The sequence below is a fragment of the Coregonus lavaretus genome, assembly GCF_964263955.1.
Source record: "Coregonus lavaretus genome assembly, contig: HAP1_SCAFFOLD_8072, whole genome shotgun sequence".
Lineage (NCBI taxonomy): Eukaryota > Metazoa > Chordata > Actinopteri > Salmoniformes > Salmonidae > Coregonus > Coregonus lavaretus.
In genome coordinates this window covers 1-21,457 of record NW_028157449.1, presented here as the reverse complement: position 1 = coordinate 21,457, position 21,457 = coordinate 1, and the positions used below count along the sequence as shown (strand labels likewise).

At 43.3% G+C, this 21,457-nt stretch overlaps 1 protein-coding gene across 1 annotated transcript; it reads left to right on the top strand.

The window, feature by feature from the left end:
* Positions 1-1,383: 1,383 nt before the first annotated feature.
* Positions 1,384-20,060, top strand: LOC311125417 (gamma-aminobutyric acid type B receptor subunit 1-like; the record flags this gene model as incomplete). The annotated part of the gene is made up of 12 exons (XM_084199461.1): positions 1,384-1,575; positions 7,813-7,947; positions 9,617-9,787; positions 12,370-12,471; positions 12,758-12,823; positions 13,213-13,404; positions 14,030-14,275; positions 14,659-14,722; positions 15,576-15,653; positions 18,892-19,042; positions 19,464-19,596; positions 19,944-20,060. Coding segments are annotated over exons 1-12 (1,581 nt in total), but the record flags the coding sequence as incomplete, so codon positions are not given.
* Positions 20,061-21,457: the final 1,397 nt, after the last annotated feature.

Below are 21,457 nucleotides of genomic sequence, written 5' to 3'. Positions count from 1 at the left end.
CTTTTTTTGTAGAGGCTTGTGGGTGGGTGAATGAATGTCCTTTCATTGGTTATTGAGAAACAACTGAGAAGCATGTGAGGCATTGTTGTGGTTGAAATCGATTTGGCTCACTGTCAATCTAAAGTCTATGTTGATTTGATATTCCAATATTTGATTTCTATCAGTTTGCACTCTATTTTCCCAGGTAAAGTTAATATAGTCATTAGATATTGATCTGAATAATGTATTGTTGCCAACGGAGAATTAGAGAGTGACAGATACCTATAAAGTTTGCCAATACTCTTGATTGTAGAAACTAGGTGTTGCACACACACTACACATTCACCGACTAGCAAATATCATCAGAGTTGTCCTCGCTCATACACGCATGCACACACACACACACACACACACACACACACACACACACACACACACTCATAGCCTCTGCTGCAGTGGATTATATACCCTTCGCGTCTCATTCCTGGACACTTCGTTTCATCCATACAATTGGAAATACGGGTCGTTGCACGGACAGATTATGAAAAAATCCTGAAATTACGCACAGTGCGTTTTGCTTTTATTAACCAGAGAATAAGAACAATTCAAACGTTATTCGTAATCGGGAGCTCATTTTCTGCTGTCTGACTGGTGGCGCGCATACCTTTTGGTGCAAAATCGTGGTGATTATGAATAATTAGAAATAACGGACTTGTATTATTCGTTGCTGGACAGACAGTTTAAGGACAGACAGTTTTAATGTCTGTCCAATATTCTCCATCGCGATGGAAGGGGAAACTATCCTGCCTCATTAGCTTTTACAGCACTTGCATGAAACCATTCAACTTATTTGCTGGACCCAATTAATTGGACACCTCATCTTAGGTTTTGGAATTATTGAAATCTGCCTGCTGAACGACAAAAAGAGGCAAACATGGTTTCCAAACAAGTTATACCCTATTTATAAACCCAACATTCAACGTTCATAAAAACTTTAACTATTTGCGTTGTATATCATGCGCCTCTGCACTGACAAATTATCAGTCGAAACGATTAGTCCACTGAAATAATATGAAGAGCAGGCGAGCTAGGCTATTTCTTATTATAGGCTAACAATCTTTCACTGTCTGTTAGCGAGGCGAACACGTGAATCCACTTTTTGGAGAGCGCAAGGTTCTTGCAATGAAATGCTATTGCGATTAATTGCAAATTCACCTCAAGGCTCTCTAAACTTTCATTACAACATAATATCCTTTAATTATTCTAATACGAACCCAACTCCTCTGCAACATTCGGATATTGGTCCAATTCAATTTCCTGACCATGGCGGTAATTGGAAAAAGTCTGCGGCAATTATCGAGTGTTGCGTTCAGACATATTGCACTTCGAGCATTGCTTACCTTACTTCTCCTCTCCTGGCCTTGCCCGTCCCTAGGCAAGAAGAAACTCTACATCGGAGCTCTCTTCCCAATGAGCGGCGGTTGGCCGGGCGGCCAAGCATGTCTCCCCTCTGCGCAGATGGCTTTGGATCTGGTGAACAACCGAACGGATATTCTGCCGGATTACGAACTGGAGCTGATATACTATGACAGTATGGTGAGTAGATGTTGGATCAAATAGATCAATTGTTGTGTTTAAAAAGTGAAAGTCGCAGAAGAGAATACAACTTTATCTTGTTTTCTTACAAGTCTCTAGACTAGTTGAAATTAAATTAGACCCGTTTGTCTTCATGATATATGAAATACATGAACACTTCATTTCTATTTCAGTTAATAGCCTTTCTTCTTTACATATGTCTATACATTGTTAAAACTTGCCAACATGATATTGATTTCCTGCAGGCATACTCTTTTTTTTTTATTGCCCTTGTAGCAGGTGGGTGCAATAATCTAACAACTCAGCAGCATACTTATTTAATAGTGTCAAGGGAGTTGTGTGCCAAAATCCATATTATATTACCCCTTTTAGAATTGTTGCACAGTTGCCCATTTAATAAAAAAAAACAAGGCAACAGTAAACATGTCATCCCCCACAAACGATGCAGCACCCCTCTTGGGCCAATTGAGATATCACACGCAACTAACGCATTTCAGTTAATTACTATAGCTCCCGCTTTAGGCCAATCAGTGTAATTTTGTCAATGCCGGATCTCAATGGCAATTGACCCAAATGTCGTCAAAATCGCACGTGGCTAAAGTACGAACTAACATGGGTGGCAGGTAGCATAGTGGTTAAGAGCGTTGTGCCAGTAACCGAAAGGTCGCTGGTTCTAATCCCCGAGCCGACTAGGTGAAAAATCTGTCGATGTGCCCTTGAGCAAGGCACTTAACCCTAATTACTCCTGTAAGTCGCTCTGGATAATAGCGTCTGCTAAATGACTAAAATGTAAATGTAAACATACTTATGGACGGAGACCGATCCTCAGTCCCCTCACCGATTTCATGGTGCTGGACGATAAACTAAACTAATGCCAAGTCAGACACTGATATTGGCTTGCTGAAATTCAGCACCAAGGACAGCGTCAGTGCTGGTATAGGAAAAGTGAACTTTCACAATGAAACTGGACTACCACTACGCAACAGCTGGCTGCTAGGAGGTGATGTGTCTTAAAAATAAAAAAGACCAATGTCTATATGTCATACAAAGCACAGGGGACATTTCTTCAGTGGACAGAATGCAACTGCATTTATCTCCTTGGGATAAAATGTGACATATAGCTGACCGTCACTGTCCTATTTGACCACTAAGCTCCAATTACTAACCAGGAAATGATAGCGTCAAATATTTGTGTTATTAAATGAACAAAACACCCGCTGCTTGTCTGTCATCAATCATTCATCATATAGGCATTTTCAAATGTCAGCACTATTCACTCGCTACACATCTATATGTTTCCCACTGTTTCTGACCTAGTTATTGCCTCCTACTTCCTCATTAGCTTTAACACACAGCCATCCTCCCCACTGGGTTTCCATATCAATCATACTGCAGGACAGATGCCTCCACTACACCCGGGCATACAGCACACAGGCATGAAACAGTTAACTGTGCTGTGACTGGTTAGGGAGCGGTACTCGCTTTGTTCTGATTGGTGTAAAAGGCTCTGCATTGGAATCCCATTGTAAAGAATAGGGAAGAGGGGAGAGGAGAGGAGAGGAAAGTTGTCATGGCAACACAGTTAGCGTTGAAACAAACAGGCTTAATATTTTTCTCCTTTCAATTAGATAAGACTATGGGTGAATAGATATGGAAGATGTATGCATGTTGAGATTCAGGGTTTGAAATTCATATACAGAACATGAAGTTAGGCTGTGGACATATCAAATATACTGACTGAACATATTATTTACTTTGAAACAGCTTTGTGAATTAATGGTACTGGCCATAGAATATAATATATTCTAAAATCTAGATATTCTGAATTTATGGGATTAATCTCACCCATTGGTTGATTTATGGTTCTCTTTTTGTTTTGACAAACCAATAGATTTACACCTTTGTGAAAGACCAATACATGACTATAACCAAATCAATGAACATGTCAGACAGTGACATTTTCTTGAACATAGCCTGCATTTATGTGCTAGTGTACAGTTATTGCTAATTACAGTTGGGTTTGATGAACCCTTTAAAGATCAGTGGATTGTGAACGCTTCACACCTGGCTGAAATATTAATGAACAGCTTATGGCATTAAGAGTTAAATTATAGGAGATGGAATTGAATACAGCTACTATTTACTTTCAGTTATTATCCAATCAACAGCTTGTTTGGTCAACTACCAAATATCACACAGGCAATCATAACACACTCGGTTTGAGCATGAGATTTAGAAATAAGCATCAACGTCGTCCAATTGTTTGTCTTCTTAATTGCAGTATAAGATCTAGGATTGGGATATCAATTATGAAGAAGGACTCATAGAGTGGTCTCGGCTTGAATGTATAATGATGTTCAATATTAGAATGTGTTCATTTAAACGCTCACAATAGTTAAAGTGAAGGTTTAAAGTGTGATCCCGTTTGCCTTGGAAAAAGATGTCTCATCAAATATACCATTACAGAATTAGACACTGAATAATTAAATATTAAGAAGATTTTAGTGTATATGAACTTCAACACTTACACAGTTTATTTGTAATGCAGCATATCTCTATCTATCTATATGGGTAGATCACTGCTTGTTTGTTTGTGTGGTGGTATAGGGAGAGAACATTAGACTATTTACAGCACATTGAGATCTATACACAGACACACCACTCACCCGCTCCAGACTGTTGCCATGGTTATATCAAAGCGAAGACTGATAATTTTGATCAATTATTAACTGTGATGGAGGGAGACAGGTAAAGAAATGGCGTGATGAGGTGCTCTCTGTGTAGGGCGCCGTCTTTCGGATGGGACGTTAAACGGGTGTCCTGACTCTCTGTGGTCACTAAAGATCCCCTGGCACTTATCGTAAAAGTAGGGGTATTAACCCCAGTGTCCTGGCTAAATTCCCAATCTGGCACTCATACCATCATGGCCACCTAATCATCCCCAGCTTCCAATTGGCTCATTCATCCCCCCCTCCTCTCCCCAGTAACTATTCCCCAGGTCGTTGCTGTAAATGAGAGTGTGTTCTCAGTCAACTTACCTGGTAAAAAATAAAAGTCTCTCACTTCCCCGTTAATTGGCAGCTGGAACATGATAGGACTGAACATTATTTATGTGTCCACACACATGCATTATCTCACACACGTATCAAATTCATGTATGCAACATTTAACGCCATGACTCAAGTGGTTTTCGGACACGTGTGAAGTTTCACATGTACATTTTCCATTTGTTTTTCTTTTCATTGTTTTATTTCACCACTTCCAGTCTCCCATCCAGGGACCGACCAGGACTGACCGTGCTTAGCTTCAGAGGGAAACTAACAGTGGGATGCAGGGTGCTATGGTGCTGGAATGAATGTTGCAAAAAATTTTTTTTTGTTAATTTACAATTAATTTGCGCAAGCATTTAAAAATGATTTCCTTGCAATATTTTGTTTTGCTATCAATATTTTTGGATTTATGCTTTGGAATATTAAGAATGTTGTTCTCGACTTCAGAAGTTTTGCTTGATATTAATGGCACAAACGTAGCTCGCTCACTAGAGGATTGCACCATATAACAACGCTGTTACTCTATTAAAAGTGTTTAAAGTGGCAATCCTTAATTCAAACATTAACAAAGTGCCACAGTTTTGGTAAAAAGCTGAGGGATGGAGCTGGAGAAATGCAACCACTCTTATATCCATAGACTACGCTATGGATGCAAGTACTGGCCATCCATTATATCAAAATTATAGTTTTAACTATGTTTTTAGGCTATACAGTGTTTGTTTACATTTACTTTGTTTACAAAGATTGGAGTAAATGTGGAGTTTTCTTGCATGTGAAACTGCAAATTAGATTGTCCCTTTTAGATGTGGAATTGCAAGTTCACATGTGAAAAACAATCATGTGAAAGTGAGATTTTCACATGTGGTTATCTTACATGTGAAACAGCAAATGTGATTTTCACATCGCACTGTTTTTCATGTGTCAAACGGCATATACGATTCTTACATGTGAAAGTTTGTCAAATTTGCGGTTTCACATGTAAAATAGCCGTTTTCACATGTTGAGCTTAAATTTCACATGAAACCATATTTTCACATGTATTAAATGTAGAGTTCACATGTTAATGCCACCTTTTCACGTGAGGAGAATAACGTTTTCATCTCACATGTAAATTGCAGTTTGACGTGAAATTCTGCGGTTTACATGTGAGGTGAAAACGTTATTCTCCTCACATAGACATTTGACATCAGTTTTTTTTGTAAGGGCAGGCATCCCCAGGAGTTCTCCAGGGCAGAGAAAAGGTTATGACCGCCTGACATGTTATCAGATGTGACAGAATAGCAAAACGTCACTTTCTCTTCCATTGTGATCAAGTCGACTCGTGGTATCATGATATCTAGATCATATCATACAATCTAGAGACAGTAGCAATAGACGACAACGTTTTAACAGTCAACCAACCACCATTGAAATTAACAGGCAATTTTTGCATCCAACACATTTGCATCTTGAGTGTGCTATTTCCATCTCGGAAAACGAACAGAGACAAACCAACACCCAAATTAGGGCCCATAATGTCCATTGTTAAATCACCGTTTTCTGCAACCGGATTGCTTGTGACACTCAACTGCAATGCATGGGAGTTCTGTCTTCTCTCTCTCCCCCTCCACAGTAAATCATCATTAAACTTGTCAGGCTTATTTAGATGTGGCCTCATTGAGGACTGGAATGGGGATGGCTTATTGGAAACCTTGGTGACAGGCCTGTGATGGATAATTTGTTCATGATTGGAACACCTCAAGCTTATTTTACATTCATTTGAGTCTTTGAATGTGTTCTGTTTGTGATATCTCCCTCCCTCTTTGTGCATTCATATTTTCTTCCTATCGCTTTTTGGACAGTGTGGTCGATTTAACTCTCTCTGTGGCCATCTTTCCTAATTTTTATACTGAAGCTCAATAAGGCTGAATATGGATCACTGTTCTGTTCGTCTTTCTGTTTCTGATATTCTTCTTTCTTCCTCCCTTCTCTCTCTCTCCCTCTCTCTCTACCCCTGTTCTCTACCCACCCCCTCACTTTCTCTCCCACATCTCTCACCTCTCCTCTCTTCCTCTCCTTTCCCCCCTCTATTTCTCTTCTAATCTTCCTCCTCTTTCCCCCCCTCTCTCCCTTCATCTCCCCCTCTCTCCCTTCATCTCCCCCTCTCTCCCTTCATCGCCCCCTCTCTCCCTTCATCTCCCCTCTCTCCCTTCATCTCCCCCTCTCCCTTCATCTCCCCCTCTCTCCCTTCATCTCCCACTCTCTCCCTTCATCTCCCCCTCTCTTCCTTCATCTCCCCTCTCTCCCTTCATCGCCCCCCCTCTCCCTTCATCTCCCCCTCTCTCCCTTCATCTCCCCCTCTCTCCCTTCATCGCCCCCTCTCTCCCTTCATCTCCCCCTCTCTCCCTTCATCTCCCCCTCTCCCTTCATCTCCCCCTCTCTCCCTTCACCTCCCCCTCCCCTCCTTCATCTCCCCCTCTCTCCCATCATCGCCCCCCCTCTCCCTTCATCTCCCCCTCTCTCCCTTCATCGCCCCCCCTCTCCCTTCATCTCCCCTTCTCTCCCTTCATCTCCCCCTCTCTCCATCTCCCCCTCTCTTCCTTCATCTCCCCCTCTCTCCCTTCATCTCCCCCTCTCTCCCTTCATCTCCCCCTCTCTTCCTTCATCTCCCCCTCTCTCCCTTCATCGCCCCCCCTCTCCCTTCATCTCCCCCTCTCCCTTCATCTCCCCCTCTCTCCCTTCATCGCCCCCTCTCTCCCTTCATCTCCCCCTCTCTCCCTTCATCTCCCCCTCTCCCTTCATCTCCCCCTCTCTCCCTTCACCTCCCCCTCCCCTCCTTCATCTCCCCCTCTCTCCCATCATCGCCCCCCCTCTCCCTTCATCTCCCCCTCTCTCCCTTCATCGCCCCCCCTCTCCCTTCATCTCCCCTTCTCTCCCTTCATCTCCCCCTCTCTCCATCTCCCCCTCTCTTCCTTCATCTCCCCCTCTCTCCCTTCATCTCCCCCTCTCTCCCTTCATCTCCCCCTCTCTTCTTTCATCTCCCCCTATCTCCCTTCATCTCCCCCTCTCTCCCTTCATCTCCCCCTCTCTTCTTTCATCTCCCCCTATCTCCCTCACATCTATGTCCCCTTTTATCTCCCCCCAAATCTCCTCCATCTCCTCCTCCCTCAATTTTCCCCCTCTCTCATCCTCTTTCTCTCTCTCTTAGTGTGACCCGGGTGAGTCTACCAAGTTGCTCTATGACCTGCTCTACACGGAGCCCATCAAGACAGTCCTGATGCCCGGCTGCAGCTCCGTATCCACACTGGTAGCAGAGGCTGCTCGCATGTGGAACCTCATAGTGGTGGGTAGCTACTGTGTGTGTGTGTGTGTGTGTCCCATTCTCTCTTTCTCTATATCTATCTATCTATATATCTATCTATCTATCTCTATATATATCTCTCTCTCTCTCTCTCTCTCTCTCTCTCTCTCTCTCTCTCTCTCTCTCTCTCTCTCTCTCGCTCTCGCTCTCGCTCTCGCTCTTGCTCTCGTAATCTCATTTCGCTCTTAATTTAACCTTAAACTTTAGCCAACCTTTTTAGCCCAGTAATTAATTGAGAACAAATGAAATCTCCCTATCTATCCATTTCTCTCCTTCATGGAAAAACTATATCTCTTTTTGTTTTTCCAATCTCCTCTTTACTCCCTCTACTTGTCAGCAACTAGTGCCTTGGGCCTGTCTGCTCGATTTCCTCCTTTCTCTTCCTCTCAGCCTCCTTGTTCCCACTCTAACTGTCGATCTCCCCCACCCCCTCTCTCTCTCTCTCTCTCTCTCTCTCTCTCTCTCTCTCTCTCTCTCTCGCTCTCTCTCTCGCGCTCTCGCTCTCGCTCTCTCTCTCTCTCTCTCTCTCTCTCACACGCGTGCACACACACACACACACACACACACACACACACACACACACACACACACACACACACACACACACACACACACACATATAAAGGGATCAGGCTCTTTAGTGAGTGAGTGTACACCACCACCAATCTCCACACACTTATTTCTGTCCCTGTTCAGCCCTTAGGAGGAGTATCTCTCTGCATGTCAAACAAGCCTATCAGAGAGGGAAAACAGCCAAGGATCAAACAGACCAGAATCAAGGGACTTCTGGCTGCTCCAATTGGCAGGCTGTATTCGGATCTCCCATAGCCTAGCGTAGCAACTCAGTCTACATTTAAAGGCAATCCCATTGACCCAATACAATAAAAAAGTTCATACCGGCACATCCTGTAAAATGTTTTAAAACATTTAGCAATGGAAAACAAAAATGTGTCTTTCTAATTGGACTAATCCAGTTAATCCCTCCCTGTTTTAGTCCATTTGGTGCAAAATGAACACGACCCTGAAGCCACTCATTTTGAGGCTAGTGTTTGTTTCAGGTCGTGAAAAGAGCACATTGGATTACTTCTCTTCTGCTTCCTGCAAAGTGGTATTTTATGAGCCTCTCTGTGCCCTGCCGCTTTGCTCCATTTCGTTCTATTTCATTCTCCTGTGTGTGTCACCCCTAATGCAGGAGCTATTTTCCACAGGCTGATACCATCGTCCCCCTGACTGCATCCCATTGTGAGCTGGCAAATTCTATTCTACTCTACTGTCACTAGCTGTATTGTCTGCTGTCCATGTATTGATAGCTCCACTACCTCTACATACACCCAGGGATTTGTTAACCCTGGGACTCAATATTGTACATGACATTTGACATTTATCATCAGGTCTCCACCTTCTTCTTCTCTCATTCCCTGGTGTCAGGGGCCGATGCTCTGAACACTAAAGTCATAGGCATGATATATATAGATATAGAATATTAAACCCCCCTCACCTCTCAATTCAATTCAAATCAGTGCAATAAGCTGTATTGGCATGGAATACATTAGTACTGTATATTGCCTGGCTGTATAGTGTTTTGATAGTTGTAGAATATAAGGAAATACATGTTTATCTCCCTCCCTATCTCCCCCTCTCTCTTTCTCAGTTGTCCTATGGCTCCAGCTCTCCAGCCTTGTCCAACAGGAACCGTTTCCCCACCTTCTTCCGCACCCACCCCTCGGCCACCCTCCACAACCCCACCAGGGTACGCCTCTTCCAGAAGTGGAAGTGGACTAAGATCGCCACCATCCAGCAGACCACGGAGGTCTTCACTTCGGTCAGCTCTCTCTCTCTATGTCTCTCTCTCTCTCTCTCTCTCTCTCTCGCTCCCTGTCTCTGTCTCTCTCTCTCTCTCTCTCTCTCTCTCGCTCCCTGTCTCTGTCTCTGTATCTCTCTCTCTCTCTCTCCCGCTCTCTCTCTCTCTCTCTCTCTCTCTGTCTCTGTCTCTCTTTCTCTGTCTCTCGCTCTCTCTCTCTGTATCTCTCTGTATCTCTCTCTCTCTCTCTCTCTCTCTCTCTCTCTCTCTCTGTCTCTGTCTCTCACTCTCCTTCTGTCTGTCTCCCCCTCCCTCTTTCTCTCTTTCTCTCTCTTACTTCCACAGCCCCTTCTTCAGTGACTCTCCCACATCTTAATGAGCAAATGTGTGTGTGGGAGTGGGTGTGTGTGTGCGTGTGACTTACAGTGAGCTCCATAATTCATTGGACAGTGACCATTGTTTTGTTATTTTGGTTCTGTACTCTAGCACTTTGAGTTTGAAAGGATACAATGACAATGAGCGTGAAGTGCAGACTGTCAGCTTTAATTTGAGGGTATTTTCATACATATCGGATGAACCGTTTAGAAATGACAGCACCTTTTGTACATGGTCCCCCCATTTTAAGGTACTACAAGTTTTTGTTAAATTGGCTTCACAGATGTGTGTCGTTAGGCAGGTGTATTCATTTGTGTCGTTAGTGAATGCAGGAGAGCTGTTGATGAATAGTAATGATTCTAGACTTTGCTATTGCCTTTGGAGGTTGTTATTGGGGTGTGACAACATGAGGAAGACAGCAGTGTCGATGCAAATGAAGTTGGCCGTCATAAGGCTCAGAAATGAAAATCAATCATTCAGGAACATTGCAAAAACCCTGGCCATGCCCAAGTCAACAGTTTTGTTCATCATTAACAAGAAAAAAACAACCGGTGAACTCAATTATGTCAAAAGACCCAGTAGACAGAGAAAGACCACTGTAGTGGATGACCGGAGAATACTCTCTATGGTGAAGAAAAAACCCCTGATAACAGCCCAACAGATCAAAAACACTCTCCTGGATGCAGGTGTAGATGTGTCAAAGTCTACCATACGCAGAAGACTACACCAGCAGGACTACAGAGGGTACACTACAAGATGCAAACCACTGATAAGCCTGAAGAACAGAAAGGCCAGATTACAGTTTGCTAAAAAGCAGCTAAAAGAGCCCCAAGAGTTCTGGAAAAAAGTATTGTGGACAGATGAGACAAAGATTAACATGTACCAGAGTGATGGAAAGACAAAAGTGTGGAGAAAAAAAAGAAATGCCCATGATCCAAAGCATACCACCTCATCCATGAAACATGGTGGAGGGGGTGTTATGGCTTGGGCCTGTATGGCTGCCAGTGGAACAGGCTCACTTGTCTTCATCGATGATGTGACTGCAGACAGAAGTAGAACAATGAATTCTGAAGTCTACAGAAATATTTTATCTGCTCAGATAAAACCAAATGCCTCCAAACTCATTGGACGGCACTTAATCATGCAACAAGACAATGACCCTAAACATACTGCTAGAGCAACAAAGGGGTTTTTGATGGCCAAAACGTGGAAAATCCTTGACTGGCCGAGTCAATCACCAGATCTGAATCCAATTGAACATGCATTTTACATGCTGAAGAGGAGACTTAAGGCAATAAGTCCCCGAAACAAGCAGGAACTGAAGATGGCTGCAGTACAGGCCTGGCAGAGCATCACCAGGGAAGATACCCAGCGTCTGGTGATGGCGATGCATCGCAGACTTCAAGCAGTCATTGTATGCAAAGGATATGCGACCAAATATTAACAATGATTACTTTATTCTACATTATGTTAAACTGTCCAATGTTTTTTGATGCCCGAAAATGGGGGGGACTATGTACAAAAGCTTCTATAATTCGTAAACGGTTCATCCGATATGTATGAAAATACCCTCAAATTAAAGCTGACAGTCTGCACTTCACCCTCATTGTCATTGTATCCTTTCAAACTCAAAGTGCTAGAGTACAGAACCAAAATAACAAAAGAATGGTCACTGTCCAGTGAATTATGGAGCTCACTGTATATGCAGTATGATAGTCTTTTAAGTATTCAATCCCACAATTGATCGTGGATTTCTGAAGTAATTTGTTGGAATATTGGTGGTGAGAAATATTGATCAGGCAATACATCTCTCTGAGTGACCGGGTGGATAATGTGGAGGTTAATGATCTCCCTCTTCCTTGATCTTTACATTTCTCTATCTCTCTTCTTTCCCTACATCTTCTCCCCTTCTTGCTTCCTCTTTTTTCTCTCTCTTTTTCTACCTCTCTCTCTGAAATTATCATCCTCTTTCTCTCCCTCTGTCCTTTATTATCCGTTTTCCTCTTTCCTCTTTTACTCTCATCCTCTTTCTCTTTCTCTGTCTATTTCCATTTCTTGTGCCTTTCCTCTCCTTTTCTCACCCCTTCCATCTTTCTTTCAATCTCTACCCCTCCCTTCTCTCTTTCCATCTTCCCCATCCCTTCTCTCTTTCGTCTTTCCTTCTCTGTTCTCTCTTCCTTCTCTCTTTCTATCTACCCCTTCTCCTCTTCTCTTCTTCTCTCATATAGACTCTGGATGATTTGGAGCAGAGGGTGAAGGAGGCTGGGATTGAGATCAGTGTGAGACAGAGCTTCCTCACCGACCCGGCTGTCGCTGTCAAGAACCTCAAGGTGCTTTGATTAAATATTCAATGGGGGGCTGCTGTTGCTCTCCCCTGCTCACAGCTGCGCCTGTTAGCGAAGTGAGGTGACTTAATACAGGAAATGAATGCTGGAGGCTAATTAGCACAGCCAACTACCAGCCAGTCTGTGAAGTGCCGAGCTAGCTAGCTAGCAGAGTTGTACCATAGAATTGGAATAGTCAAAGTGTAAAGGCTTGTATCATTATATTATTGAACTATGTGAATGTATTTTCATTACGATGGCTTAAATCATTACGCTTTCTGTCATTGAATAGCGCCAGGATGCCAGAATAATTGTGGGGCTCTTCTATGAGACGGAAGCCAGGAAAGTGTTTTGCGAGGTGAGTGTTTTTCCTTGTTTGACCTCAAGTTATGTTAAGCATTAAATCATTGGGCTATTTATAGTTATTGACCTCCATAGTATCTTGAACATCTATCTGAATTCATTCTTATTTATACTGTGGTGATGATGTAGCCTTGAGAAACAAATCAAATGTATACGTAATAAAGTTAAAAGACTATTAAGTGTGTCATCTTCTTCTTTACTCTCTCTGCCTTCTTCTCTCCCTCTCTCTCTCTCTCTCTCTCTCTCTCTCTCTCTCTCTCTCTCTCTCTCTCTCTCTGTCTGTCTGTCTGTCTGTCTGTCTGTCTGTCTGTCTGTCTGTCTGTCTGTCTGTCTCTCTCTCTTTCTCTCTCGCTCTCCCTCACCCTCTCTCCCTCCATCCTCCAGGTATTTAAGGAGAAACTATATGGCAAGAAATATGTGTGGTTTCTGATTGGCTGGTACGCTGATAACTGGTTCAAGATCAAAGACCCGTCCATCAACTGCACCATCGAGAACATGACCGAGGCGGTGGAGGGCCATGTTACCACGGAGATCGTCATGCTCAACCCCGAGACCGTCCGCGGAGCCTCCAACCTGGTGAGAACATCTGGGCTGGATCTAGCACTGATCCAGGAACAGGTCCCCCGTGTCCATGTAATGTTATTGATTATGATCCGCATTCCAACCTGGTGAGCAACATCTGCTCTCCATCTGGTCATGTTGTCCCTTCAATTTCACACGCTGCCAGCTTAGCTGTTGATTAGCTTAATATACCTTCTTCTTCTACCTGCAGAGCAGTGGCTTGATGTGCTACTGCAATAGTACACTCTAGGGGCCCTTTAGGCTTTTCCACACCGCATGTTCTTAGCCCAGGGCAGAGACATATATTTAGACATTTATATGGCTATCCCTAATAAATATTCAACTTAGGTGACAATGGAACTCTGTGATTGGCTAGCCCCAAAAAGCTGGCGTAAAAGCTGTCTTAGCCCTGAGCTAAGTACCTTTTGAGTTCAAAGGCTAGTAATACGTAACCATTTCACAGTGCTTGAGGCTCCAGTATTGCCTAAATCTAGTTGACCCTGATGCAACTAACATAGTGATTTTAATTATGGAAATGTCATACTAATGAGTTTGATGGACAATAGTTCAGATTGAAAGCCACATGAACGGTGACCCTCATATATCAACTCCTCCCCTTCCCTATGTCTGGTCCAATCAGACCTCTCAGGAGTTCCTGGGGGCTTTGATGAACCGGCTGGGGGGTAAGAATCCGGAAGAGACGGGGGGCTTCCAGGAGGCCCCTCTAGCCTACGACGCTGTCTGGGCCCTGGCCCTGGCCCTCAACAAGACTGTGGCCCCTCTGAAGGCCAAAGGCCGCAGGCTGGAAGACTTCAACTACAACAACCATGACATCACAGCAGAGATCTACCGCGCCCTCAACACCAGCTCATTTGAAGGCGTGTCTGTGAGTACAGGAGGGAGGGTCATCCAGTAGCATATACCTGGGGCATGTTCATTAGGGCACACAATGTTCTAAAACCTTTTGCAATGTAAAACGTAAATTAGTGTTTCTTATTATACAAGACCAGGTAGTCCAACCCTGGTTGGAGGGTTAACACACCTCTGATTCAACTACTAAACTTATCATCAAGCCCTTGGTTAGTTGAATATGGTGTGTTAGCAATGGGTTGGAGCAAAAGCCTGCATACCCTATTTATCCCAGGACCGGATTGAAGAACACTGCACAATAAATGGTACATGTGTAATCTATTTATTGGCTCATTCAATAAGGCTAAATGGATGACAGTAGATTTCTGACTTGATGTAGCACTTATTTTTCTCCTTCAGGGTCATGTGGTGTTTGATGCCCAGGGTTCCAGGATGGCTATGACCCTTATTGAGCAACTGCAAGGTAAAATCACCATTTCAACCATATTTCAGCCTTTCCTTGTTCTGGACATCCTACAGTAGTTTTTCATTGACATTCTATTGCGGTGCGACTGAATGTCAGTCAGTCCAGTCATTGGTCAGGATCATGGCTGTCTGTTGACACTTAACTTCCTTTCCATCCATTCTCACTCGTGTTTATTTGAGAGCAAAGCATTTTTGCATGTGCAATTATAGGAACATGAAACGAACTGCACAGCTAGCGCCCTATAGCTGTGCAGTTTGTTTCATTGTCCTATAATTGCACATGCAACATGTGTTGATTTATAAACGTGTGGAGTCAAGTCTTCAGTCTAATTGGAACAGGATCGAAGCTAAGGTGGTGGATTATTACTTTTCGGAGCCCTAGTGGATGATCATCTTTTTCTTCCTGCATGCACTGGGTTGCATTTCGCGTGCTACAGTGCTAGTGACGAGGTCGGGTAAATTGGTTTATACATTGAAAGCCCTGACTTGAATTTGTGAATTATTCTGTTCTAATCAGTATTCATGGTTAAGGGTGCCACATACTGTTTCTCTCACACTGTCTTTCTTTTCCTTTGGATCTATATCGGTCCTTCTCTCTGTTTCGTCTCTCTCTTTGTTCCACCTTCCCCTCTTTCCTTTTTCTCTCTATTTGTGGATTTTAAATTCTCTGCAATGCACTTCGATAGCCTTCTTTTCATAATGATGTTTTGATCTATCGTTCATTTTCAAAGTGTTCTATTGTTTGTTGTAGTTTGAACCCATCATAACCCAAGGACATTATGTAGGCAGGAAAGAAAGATGATTTGAGAAGATGTTAATTGAACTCTCTCTCCCTCTCGCTCGCTGTGTAGGAGGCAGTTATAAGAAGATTGGATACTACGACAGCTCTCAGAAGAATCTCTCCTGGTTCGGCAATGATGTGTGGATAGGTGAGGCGGAGTTGATTACATTGTCTTTGTCAGGCTTCCTGTGTATGTCTCTCTGTGTGTGGGTGTGTGTGTGTGTGTGTGACTGTCTCACTGTGAGTCATCTATGTAACTATCTATCTCTTTCCCCTCACATTAGACCTACTGTTACGCCTTCTCTTTCTCGAAGCCTGAGCTGCCTCCATCCATAATTTCTATGTCAGACGAATCACCACTTCTGGCTTTAAAAGCAATCATTTGGACCCTGATCCTCCTTCACCCATAATTAGTTTACACCCGCAGCCCAGTGACCAGACCATGGCAGTCAGGAAAGCCTGAACCCACCCACACTTTTTCACTTTGGGGGAAGTTCAACATCTAACACAGCCACAGAGCTTGACACTGTCTGCAGAGAAATGCTATTACTGTTGATTTGCTTCAGCCACCAAGACAAATGTTGTAGTTCAGTTGTTTACTGGTCCAGCCCTCCCTTGAGAGGTGACACACTTGTGCCTGGGCTCAGACTTACTGCACTGCTAATCAATCCTGCATGCTGGGAGCCCAGAGAGAGGGCACCGTTGTAGACTTTTAAGGAAATGATTTGTTGCCAAGGCTTAGCTTAGCCTCCAAGGGGAGCGGGGCCAATGGGTCCAATCAGAGACGGCTGTATGGTGACCTGTATCTATCTCTGTCCTTCACAAGGCTGACTTACTGTAGGGCTGAGTTTGGTGTTCTTACTGTTCTGTAGTGTGACGAGTGAGCTTGGTGTGATGTAGGTTTAGGGAGGTGAGGATGGTTTGTTCCAGAGGTGATGGAGTGGAGTCTAGTTTTCTGGAGTTTGCTATAGAGGTGACAGAGTTGAGTTTAGTTGACCTAGACAGTCTTAGAAAAAAAGGGTTCCTTTCAGCTGTCCCCATAGGATAACCCTTTTTGGTTCCATGTAAAACCCTTTTTGGTTTCAAACATTTTGGGTTCCATGTAGAACCCTCTGTGGACAGCCGAAGAACCCTTTTAGATTCTAGATAGCACCTTTGTTCTAAGAGTGTATAGTAACAGAGGTGAGTCTAGTTTACTGGAGAGTTACAGCCCAATGTGCAAAAACTGATTGAATTAACGTTGTTTCCACATCATTTCAACAACATCAACAAACATGTGATGACATTGAATCAATGTGGAAAACTCATGGATTTGCAAAAAGTCATCAACGTTTTTTCACCCAACTTTTAACCTAAATCCAGTGACATGGTGAAATTATTTTTGATTTCATGTTGAATTCACGTTAGTTGACAACTCAATCAAATGTAAATCAAAACTAGATGTTGAACTGACGTCTGTAACCAGTGGGAGAGGTGAGGTTAGTTTGATATAGAGGTGACGGAGTTGAGTTTGTTTTGTTATAGAGGTGACGGAGGGGAATCTAGTTTGCTATAGAGATGATGGAGTTGAGTTTAGTTTGTTCTAGAGGTGACGGAGATGAGTTTAGTTTGTTCTACAGGTAACGAAGGTGACTTTAGTTTGTTCTTAAGGTAACGGAGGTGAGTTTAGTTTGTTCTTGAGGTAACAGAGGTACGTTTAGTTTGTTCTTGAGGTAACGGAGGTGAGTTTAGTTTGTTCTTGAGGTAACAGAGGTACGTTTAGTTTGTTCTTGAGGTAACGGAGGTGAGTTTAGTTTGTTCTTGAGGTAACGGAGGTGAGTTTAGTTTGTTCTTGAGGTAACAGAGGTACGTTTAGTTTGTTCTTGAGGTAACGGAGGTGAGTTTAGTTTGTTCTTGAGGTAACGGAGGTGAGTTTAGTTTGTTCTTGAGGTAACAGAGGTACGTTTAGTTTGTTCTTGAGGTGACGGAGGTGAGTTTAGTTTGCTGTAGAGTGACAGAGGTGAGTTTAGTTTGTTCTACAGGTAACGGAGGTGAGTTTAGTTTGTTCTTGAGGTAACAGAGGTGAGTTGGGTCTGCTGTAGAGGTGATTGTTGTCAGTCTCTTAACTTAACTCTCCTGTTCTCCATTCTGTTTACCCCTTGTCGTCTTCCTCCCTCACTTTCTCGCTCTTTTCACATTCACCCCTAACAACCACTTCAGCTCAGCTTTCTTCCTAATCGCTGTGGCAACTGTTACAGAGCTCGGTCTCCATGGCAACACCCTGTCCTGATTCCTTGATCAAGGACGGAGGAAGGTTTAAACAGTGCAAACACACCAGCTGACAGGGCAGTGCTTTCTCTCTCTTCAATGCACACAAAAACACACACACATCTTCAAACAGCCGTCACTCTGTTCGCAGACAGGATGTCTCAGATGTCACTTCATGCAAATCGGTGGTGTGATATCGCAGAAACCGTCAAAACAAATGTGGGCGCCCTGGTATTGTGACACCCCTGGGGCTCGACACTGTGTCACCCTCTTCCTGACATGGACACGTCACCACACACTGACACAAGTCCACTGTCACTGTCACCAACCCTACTTAAGGACACAGTGACAACCACACTCTGAGCAGCTGTCAGGATCTGCAGGCAGGGCTGGATTTAGACAGACAGGAGGAAACACAGGGAAAACAGAGAGACAGATAAAGTCAGTCGCTGCACTTTCAACCATCCCCAACCTTGAAAGAACCAATGCCTATTTTTTGGTTACTTTTTAATTATGCACATGTTTTCAGATAATTAGGGTGAACACGTCCTGATTTCCACATCTATCCTCCTTTACTCTCAACTTCTGTACCTGGTTGGTCATTGAATTAAATCAGTGAGAGCAACACAATGTTGTATACTGGTTACTGTGCAAATTGATTGTGCCAATTTCATTTGATCCTTTAGGTTAATATCTGTAGAGGTTACTGAGCATAGGGCCCTCCCTGATTTTCAAATTCTGACTTTGATCTTAATTCAAAACATAGACTGTCCTTTTGCCCTGTTCTGTTCTGAGTGACATCAAGTACAGTACAGTAGACAGGCCTAATCTGCCCTTAGACCTGTCTGTCTCTTTAAGGCATGGATGGACTAACCTCTGTCCTGCCACTCTCTCTCTCTCTCTCTCTCTCTCTCTCTCTCTGTCTGTCTTACGCTCTGTCTCTCTGTCTCTCTTTCTCTACCTCTCTGTCTCTCTCTCTCTCTCTCTCTCTCTCTCTCTCTGCCTTTCTCTCTCTCTGCCTTTCTCTCTCTCTGCCTTTCTCTCTCTCTCTCTCTCTCTCTCTCTCTCTCTCTCTCTATTTCTCTCTCTCTATTTCTCTCTCTTTCTCTCTGTCTTTCTCTCTCTCTCTCTCTGTTCAGGCGCTGGGCCCCCGGCTGACTCGACAATAGTCATTGAGGAGTTTAGGTACCTCTCTCAGAAGCTGTTTGCTGCTGTGTCTGTCTTCGCTGGTCTGGGCATCCTCCTGGGCATCGTCTGTCTGACCTTCAACATCTACAACAGCAACGTCCGGTAAGATTATAACTTTATTTCTCCTCCAGCACATTTAAGCAACACTTTGGCTAGAGCTAGCAATTCATCATCAACAATTCATCATCAACAATTCATCATCAATACTCATCATCACTGGCAATCACGCTGGGTCGAGTATGATTGTCCTCCTGGTGGGTCCTGCTTGTACTGTGGGCAAGTGATATTCACGTTTATGTGGACATATGTCATAACACTTGGCATAACTGTCTCCAATCTATGCAAAATGCCTTGTCACTTGGCGTTCAGTGACAAAAGATGTAATGTTTATGACATTATTTTGATGCTGTTAGGACATATAGTTCCAATAAAGTACCGACAGTGCATGTGAAACAGTCCCTTTGTGGGTTTTGTCTATATTCTCTGGCCTTTCTTCATACCCTCTTTGTGTATGTTGTGCCAGGTACATCCAGAACTCCCAGCCCTACCTGAACAACATGACAGCAGTGGGCTGTATGATGGCCCTGGCTGCTGTGTTTCCCCTGGGGATCGACGGACACCACATCCACAGGTCCCAGTTCACTGTGGTCTGTCAGGTAACATAGCTAAAGCCATGGGAATGGGTTGTTGTCGCCATGTTCTAGTGCTAGAGTAGATGGATGTGCTGTAATGGCTTGTCAGGAGAAATTCTTTGTCTCTCTGCCTCTCTCCATTTCTCGTATTCCTTATCTCTCTCCTTATTTCTCTCTCTCTCTCTCTCTCTCTCTCTCTCTCTCTCTCTCTCTCTCCTTATTTATCTCTCTCTCGCTCTCTCTCTCTTGTCTCTCATTATCAATTCAATTGTTGCTTTATTGCCATAACAAAAATTGCATTTGTATTACCAAAGCATCAAAAAAGTACAATATTTAATCAACAAAATCTCCCTCTCTCCCTCTCTGTCTAGTTCCGTCTGTGGCTGCTCGGCCTGGGCTTCAGTCTGGCCTATGGCAGCATGTTCACCAAGATTTGGTGGGTACACAATCTCTTCACAAAGAAGGAGGAGAAGAAGGAGAAGAGGAAGGTAAGCCTTTGAGGAGGGCCGGAGGATGAAACGGGGAAGCTCCAGAGTCTACATTACTGAATGTGTGGTGCTGGCAGATAAAAAATCCCCCTAAACTTTACAGTAAGGTTACATAACCCGCTGGGAGATGTGCTTTACTCTGCATGTTAAAGTATCTCTGTATATCTACTATGGGATATACTGCAGTAGAGTAGAGTAGAGTAGAGTAGAGTAGAGTAGAGTAGAGTAGAGTAGAGTAGAGTAGAGTAGAGTAGAGTAGAGTAGAGTACAGTACAGTACAGTACAGTAGAGGAGAGGAGAATAGAGTACAGTACAGTAGAATAGAGTAGAGTAGAATAGAATAGAGTACAGTAGAGTACAGTAGAGTACAGTAGAGTACAGTAGAGTAGAGTAGAGTAGAGTAGAATAGAATAGAGTACAGTAGAGTAGAGTAGAGTACAGTAGAGTAGAGTAGAATAGAGTACAGTACAGAAGAGTAGAGTAGCGTACGACAGGCTTGAAACAGAGACGGGGTTCACACAGACACACAAATGCATGCACACACACACACACACACACACACACACACACACTCATACAGAGCGATACCGACACACACACACTCATACCCGTGATGCTTATACTATCAGCTTGATTACGTATGCACGACTTGCACGTGTGTCCTCTCTAAGATAGTGTGTCCTGAAGCTAGGGAGATACTGCGAGTGTGCGATGTGTTGTGGGAATTCTTCTAAGACCTAATCAGAAGAATGAGAGATTAAGCCATAATGGAATATTTATGAATATGTATGAGTATTAAAGTTCTATGTGTAAATCCAACCTTCGGGGGCTTTATTAGTTGAGCCAATGCAAGACGAATCAGATTGACTTTCAACTGTCTTTAATGGCCATGCAAGGGCAATTTGCCAAAGAGCTCTGTGAAAGTACTTTAAAAAGTTTCCAAGTCAGAATATGGCAAGACTAGTGAAGGCTGTCAAATCATTTCACTTGGAGAGAAGAGGTGACAAGGGCTATGTAATACGGTTTGGTTATTGGGTGAACAGTTGCAGGGCTAGAAGGAAGCCAGAATGAAGTGATGGAAAATTAAGAAGCATGTTGTTGATTTTGCTTATATTATTTTTGGGCCACATTTCTTCTTGATATGTTACTCATTCAAAAACCACTGTCATGTTGTGCATATAGCATCCACTGCCTAGTAACTAGTCAATTTACACTTAGAATATTTGAACATTAATGTCTAAATGCCAATTAATTTATGTGTGCTTTATTTAACCAGGGGAGTCATTTACATATTAATCTCTATTTAAAGGGAGCTCTGATAACTTAAGTATTCTGTGCTGATACACATATACAATACTGTACTCGGTTGGCAGTTTATCTACTGTATGCTTGAACCC